The following is a 7,488-nucleotide window of genomic DNA, read 5'->3' as shown; positions in this document are numbered from 1 at the left end:
ATAAATGACCTAGTAGATAGTGTCGAAAGTTCCATGCGGCTTTTCGCGGATGATGCTGTAGTATACAGAGAAGTTGCAGCATTAGAAAATTGTAGCGAAATGCAGGAAGATCTGCAGCGGATAGGCACTTGGTGCAGGGAGTGGCAACTGACCCTTAACATAGACAAACGTAATGTATTGCGAATACATAGAAAGAAGGATCCTTTATCGTATGATTATATGATAGCGGAACAAACACTGGTAGCAGTTACTTCTGTAAAATATCTGGGAGTATGCGTGCGGAACGATTTGAAGTGGAATGATCATATAAAATTAATTGTTGGTAAGGCGGGTACCGGGTTGAGATTCATTGGGAGAGTCCTTAGAAAATGTAATCCATCAACAAAGGAGGTGGCTTACAAAACACTCGTTCGACCTATACTTGAGTATTGCTCATCAGTGTGCGATCCGTACCAGATCGGGTTGACGGTGGCGATAGAGAAGATCCCAAAAAATAGCGGCGCGTTTCGTCACAGGGTTATTTGGTAAGCGTGATAGCGTTGCGGAGATGTTTAACAAACTCAAGTGGCAGACTCTGCAAGAGTGGCGCTTTGCATCGCGGTGTAGCTTGCTGTCCAGATTTCGAGAGGGTGCTTTTCTGGATTAGGTATCGAATATATTGCTTCCCCCTACTTATACCTCCCGAGGAGATCACGAATGTAAAATTAGAGAGATTAGAGCGCGCACGGAGACTTTGCGGCAGTCGTTGTTCCCGTGAACCGTACGCCACTGGAACAGAAAAGGGAGGTAATGACAGTGGCACGTAACGTGCCCTCCGCCACCCACCGTTGGTTGGCTTGCGGAGTATAGATGTAGATGTAGAACAGCAACTTTCCTATTCCCGGAACCGACAAGGTCTCTCACATCGAGAGTGGATGTAACTGCACGTACAGCTGAAAACTTAACCTTTGGAGTAAAAAAGAACGCAGCAGTTTCCAGTGAGCACTTGCTACCGCCGACAAGACAAATATTTGTGACGGCGCTGAGTCGGCTCCGGCTGCGGGCGAGCTGTATGCTTAACTGAGGCTGTTTGTGACCAATGAACTCGGACCCCGGGCAGATAGGGCAGTTTCCGCGGGGCGCCGCGCGGCGGCAGCACCTCCGCGACTCCCGCCCGAGCAGGGCCGCGAGGCTGTGCGTCGCGCCAGTCGCTGTCCGACCTGCGGATAGAACGGGCGCGGGCGGCACATGTGGGGCGTCTGTCAGTGCGTCACGGTCAGCTTCGCGCGAAGTGTCTGGCGCAGTGTGCGTGCGTGGTGAGGGGTTGCTGCTGCGCGCCGGTGCGAACGAGTCATGCACCGCCGGCGCGGACACCATGCGGATTCTGCCCCGTGGTAGAGGCGCGGGACGGGGACGCCAGCGCGCCGCGTCGACGGTCTGGTCGTCATCACCGTCGTCCGCCGCGGCGACAGCCGCTCTGGCACTGCTGCTGATGTTCACGTCGGGCGGTATCGGCGCGCCCACCACCGTCATGGGAGAGCAGTGCGACTGGACTGGAAGGTAGGTGCGTCGCGCTCCAGGGAACCACGTGCGCCTGCTTCCGTGGCCGTGTTTGTTTACCTGGCGCTCGGGAGGCCTCAACCCAGGCAGTGTAGCGGCGAGATTTCTCGGCAGGGAGCGTTCGTGGTGAGGGGCTATGAGCTTCGACACTGCTTCGAAAATAAGTGCATCTGTGGCAGTGGTGTGTCCACCACGTGTGTGTGATTTGTTTCGTGATTCTACTGCGAACCTGAGATTCGTATCATGACATGCCACTGACGTGAGCGGTTTCTTTGAGGGTGAAGTGGACAATCGTGCTTTGCATGAGATTCGTCACCAGCTAAATTGTACTTTATAGAACTGTGCCAGAGGCCACTAGTCTTGTAGTGGGCTGGAGTATGATGTTAAATCAATCGCGCCTCCCCACCACCTACGCCACCCCATGAAATCATGGTTGTGGGGGCAGACTGATCAGTAGCGTAGCTGATGATCTAGTTTAGTTTGGAAGGTGAGAATCACGTGAATTGACGAAGTCAACGAATGTTAATACCAGTGGAAGATTGCAGTAACAGACTGATCTGTGGCGTAGTATAATATTTACGTTAGCGCCATATTTAACGCTCTCCGTTACAGCTCCTCTCAACTATTTAGATAATCTCAGAAAGCCTATAACAGCAGGCCGGAGTGACCGAGCGGTTCTAGGCGCTTCAGTCTGGAACCGAGCGACCGCTACGGTCGCAGGTTCGAATCCTGCCTCAGGGATGGATGTGTGTGATGCCCTTAGGTTAGTTAGGTTTAAGTAGTTCTAGGGGACTGATGACCTCAAATGTTAAGTCCCATAGTGCTCAGAACGATTTGAACCAAAGCCTATAACAGGTAACGCAAAAGTCTCCCAGTGGGTATCTGCATATTGTCTGCATAAATCACGAAGAAATTGCAAGAGGCCGCCACCATACAAGTTTTAACCTTTTCATAGGTATGCCTTGATCCACTTTAATATTTCAGTAGACCATCGTAAAACATTTGACGCAGGCCCTTAATTCCTTTCACTGTTTACCTTTCTTGTATACAGATAAAAGCAGCGTTACCCTTGCCTTCGTACTTCGTGAGTTTTGAGTACTTCCAGTAAATCACGTTGCAAAGAGACCTTTGCGTTATAAAAAAAGAACACAATTTAAGTGGTCATTAAATTAGTTTATTTTTGGCGGTATTAGGAGTCATTGCTCCTAGGCAGGCAGCGTTGAAAGACTCAGGAGCACTGAAATTTAGGTGAAGACATTACACAGATCTATCTGAATGTATTGAGTTCGGGTGTAATGTTCTCGCGCAAGATGGGCAGTGGTGAAGATGTTTCGACATTGTACTGGCCATCTGATCATGCAGCAAAGCCGCGAAATACATAGTTCCGTTTTTTATGTTTATCTTAAACAAGCAGTCATTAAATTATACCAAGCATATGCATTTGTAAACTTGGTGTACCCTGTCTACCTTTCTGCACCTGATAGTACCCCGCGCCCAATGTCGTCTGTTGCCAGCCTGTCATCGGTTCTTACCACCTTTCTTAGGTGGTTTTGTAGTCTCGTTAGCAACCGTCAAGGTAGCCCTGTTCAGCCTTTCCCGCTTTTATGATAGTCATGTGTTTACTCGGGCGTGATAGTCTCAAATCGTATGGCGTGCAACGCTCTGCATCAGAAACAGACAACCGTTCCTTGAAATGATACTGAAACGAGACAGCAGGAAGTACGGGTCCATTTGTTTTCTCTTCATGGTCAGTTCGTCGTGGAGAGCTGAAAACGCTAATAAAAGAAATGAAGGCCATTTCCTGTTGGTGACGACGCTCCTAGAGGTTTTTTACGGTCCGCCGCGGTACGCAATAGGGATCGGAATTTTAATGTGCGCAGTCCCTCTGCCCCCTCGTTCTGTTTATAATCCCTGCTCAATTGATTCCGGTCATCAGGCGAGCACATCTGTCATCATAGTGACTCACGTTCGAGGAACCAGGTTCACGTGTGCAGTTTGCTTATGCTAGGAAAAAGAGTAATAAGTGAGCAACTGTGTCATTCGCTTCGATTCCAAAACCGTATACCACTATTTTTATTCTGATTTTCAAGTTGCTGATGAACGCATTGTGCAACGAGCTGCATGAGTTAATCCTCTCGTTTAGGCACCCTTGTTAGGTAAACATACCATGGTATATATTTTGAAGGCGTGACGAGAGATCGACAGCCATTTTATTCCAGTTTATGATCAGCGAACGATCCCAGCCCGTGTCCCATTCCAGCACGTTGATATAAACTGAGGAGGATTTGTTTTTCTATTTGTAATGATTATGCCACTTATTATGTCACTTATTATACTGAAGTTCGGCGATTCTTTACATTATTCTCGCCCAAAAAGTTCGTGTAAATCAATATTTATTAGGTTACAGCGAGTCGAAAATCTAGCACGTTGGAGCGTTGTCGGTGGGCTAATTGCAGATGTGTATCATGGACGCTTACCAATAAATTTCAGTTACCGTGAATTTTTGAGGCATGAATCGATTCGAAGTAACGCCGCAGAAATTTGTAACTGAATTGTCTCATTTATTTTTGGCCTAACCTGAATCATTTATCAGTGATGTTGGCATATGGCAAGCTCTGTTTCTGGCAACTGGGACAGCATTTCCGAGCCCATACACCTTTACTCCAATTAGTTACACAGTTGTATACACTGAATTACTCTTAATAATTTGTTAACTCCCATGTATTCGCTGTTTAATTTTTACTACACTCATTACTTCTTCACGTAAGTTGCTCTAATGTTGGTGGACAAAGTTATCAATGTTTACATGTTAGACTTTACAAAATCAACGACACTATAGTTACTTGTTAAAAGGTAACTCTTTAAAATAAGCGCACTGTATGATATTTTGAACATTTCCGAAATGTCTGGTAAGGCACACTAAAACACAAATTTTTATGTAGGCCCATAGTATTGTCCAAGTTTTTTTATGGCACATGTTTCAATTTGTCAACAAGATGCTGCAGATAAATAGCCTGCTGCCCATTCGTGTCTGAACAGGGTGAACGTAGTCTTAACCTATACATCTTCACCCATTTGCCATGCATTGCCGGAAAAACACAACACTTCTTTGAGAATTACTCCATTGAGCTCTACACATCCATTACGCTATCCCATAGCATAATACTGCTCCCAGCAGCCTGCGACAGTGCCGCGTTGCAACTTTCGAGCCGGTGTTCACCTCGATGACGGCGTTTGTGGAGACGACAATCGACCTAGTGCAGCAAAAATGTGATTTACCCGAAGAGCCGACACGTTTCCGTTGATAGAGGGTCGAAGCCGGGTGATCCCATGTCCACTGCAATCGTAATTGTCGATGTCGTTGCGTCTACATGTGAACACGTGGGGATAGTCTGCAGCGGAGCTCCATGTTCAACAACGTACGATAAACGGTGTGCTCCGAAACTGCTGTGTTGGCAGAAGAGGCAACACCGTGTTGCTGGAGGAGACGAAATGCACGCGTTTAAGCTCACGTAAACTGGCGTGAGGTCTGGAACACGACAATGTAATTAATATAGCCAATAAGGTACGTTGTTGCTGGAATACTTAACTTTAATCCATAATTGGTTTACATCGCTCTTGACGGTACATTAATAACAATCTCAATATAAACTGGTAATGGCGCCTTGCTAGGTCGTAGCAAATGACGTAGCTGAAGGCTATGCTAACTATCGTCTCGGCAAATGAGAGCGTATTTGTCAGTGTAGCATCGCTAGCAAAGTCGGCTGTACAACTTTTGGTTGAAAAAACCGGAAATTTCTTGTGGAATATTTACAAACATTCCCGCTTCGTCTCGTATAGTTTCATTGACTTCCGACAGGTGGCAGCGCTGTACGGAGCTGTTAAAATGCCGTCTGTAACGGATGTGCGTTGCAAACAACGGGCGGTGATCGAGTTTCTTTTGGCGGAAAACCAGGGCATCTCAGATATTCATATGCGCTTGCAGAATGTCTACGGTGATCTGGCAGTGGACAAAAGCACGGTGAGTCGTTGGGCAAAGCGTGTGTCGTCATCGCCGCAAGGTCAAGCAAGACTGTCTGGTCTCCCGCGTGCGGGCCGGCCGTGCACAGCTGTGACTCCTGCAATGGCGGAGCGTGCGAACACACTGGTTCGAGATGATCGACGGATCACCATCAAACAACTCAGTGCTCAACTTGACATCTCTGTTGGTAGTGCTGTCACAATTGTTCACCAGTTGGGATATTCAAAGGTTTGTTCCCACTGGGTCCCTCGTTGTCTAACCGAACACCATAAAGAGCAAAGGAGAACCATCTGTGCGGAATTGCTTGCTCGTCATGTGGCTGAGGGTGACAATTTCTTGTCAAAGATTGTTACAGGCGATGAAACATGGGTTCATCACTTCGAACCTGACACAAAACGGCAATCAATGGAGTGGCGCCACACCCACTCCCCTACCAAGAAAAAGTTTAAAGCCATACCCTCAGCCGGTAAAGTCATGGTTACAGTCTTCTGGGACGCTGAAGGGGTTATTCTGTTCGATGTCCTTCCCCATGGTCAAACGATCAGCTCTGAAGTGTATTGTGCTACTCTTCAGAAATTGAAGAAACGACTTCAGTGTGTTCGTAGGCACAAAAATCTGAACGAACTTCTCCTTCTTCATGACAACGCAAGACCTCACACAAGTCTTCGCACCCGAGAGGAGCTCACAAAACTTCAGTGGACTGTTCTTCCTCATGCACCCTACAGCCCCGATCTCGCACCGTCGGATTTCCATATGTTTGTCCCAATGAAGGACGCAATCCGTGGGAGGCACTACGCGGATGATGAAGAAGTTATTGATGCAGTACGACGTTGGCTCCGACATCGGCCAGTGGAATGGTACCGTGCAGGCATACAGGCCCTCATTTCAAGGTGGCGTAAGGCCGTAGCATTGAATGGAGATTACGTTGAAAAATAGTGTTGTGTAGCTAAAAGATTGGGGAATAACCTGGTGTATTTCAATGCTGAATAAAACAACCCCTGTTTCAGAAAAAAAATGTGTTGCATTACTTATTGAACTGCCCTCGTAATATGTAAGATGGTGTATATCTTGAAACTGAGCGTAAGCCTACAATTTTTGATGGAGAGAAAATTATCGTTTGTGTAAACAGAACGGTTAATTTTTGCTACGGTGTGCTTAAACCTTTAAGAATCACCAAGTCAGTAGATCTGTAAGACTGATGAGGTAAGGAATGAGGAGGTTCTCAGCACAATCGGCGAGAAAAAGACTTTGGTTCAAATGGCTCTGAGCACTATGGGACTCAACACCTGACGTCATCAGTCCCCTAGAACTTAGAACTACTTAAACCTAACTAACCTAAGGACATCACACAAATCCATGCCCGAGGCAGGATTAGAACCTGCGACGTATCGGTCCCGCGGTTCGAAACTGTAGCGCCTATAACCGCTTGGCCACACCGGCCGGCAGAGGCCAAAGACAGTAGAGGAAGACAGAGATGGGAATACATTCAGAAATAATTGAGATGAAGAGGTTGGAACAGGGAGGAGTTCATGGCGGACGACATCGAACTAGTCAGCAGACTGATGATATAAAAAAGACTCTAAATGGACTAAATTGCATGTAGTAGATCCCAAGTGTAAAAAGTTTGAGCATACCTGACAGACACGTTTCCTTACAAGCAGCCTAACTAAAACTGCAAGTTTTTTAGTTTTTCACTTTTTACATGAAGCGATGTGGTGAAAGTTCTGACGCATTGTAGAGCCAGGGAATGTATGGCCAAATACTGTATTATCGTGAAATATGGGAGATAGTGTCAGAGACACGATACGTGAATTGGAGTGGCAATCATTAAAACAGAGGCGTTCTTCGTTGCGACGGAATCTTGTCATGAAATTTCAATCATCAGTTTTCTCCTCCGATTGCGAAAACATTCTGTTGGCACCCACCTA

At 46.7% G+C, this 7,488-nt stretch overlaps 1 protein-coding gene across 1 annotated transcript in view; it reads left to right on the top strand.

Annotated features, from left to right (window-relative positions):
* Positions 1-1,078: 1,078 nt before the first annotated feature.
* LOC124803142 (meteorin-like protein) overlaps positions 1,079-7,488 on the top strand; it is a 300,495-nt gene continuing 294,085 nt past the window's right edge. Inside the window, exon 1 of the mRNA XM_047264322.1 lies at positions 1,079-1,539. Coding sequence (XP_047120278.1) covers positions 1,079-1,539 — 461 coding nt within the window. The remainder of the gene's footprint in view (positions 1,540-7,488) is intronic.

Source organism: Schistocerca piceifrons, chromosome 6, assembly GCF_021461385.2.
Source record: "Schistocerca piceifrons isolate TAMUIC-IGC-003096 chromosome 6, iqSchPice1.1, whole genome shotgun sequence".
In the NCBI taxonomy this organism is placed as follows: domain Eukaryota; kingdom Metazoa; phylum Arthropoda; class Insecta; order Orthoptera; family Acrididae; genus Schistocerca; species Schistocerca piceifrons.
Note: the sequence above shows the minus strand (reverse complement) of the source record. Positions and strands in the feature narration are given on the sequence as shown.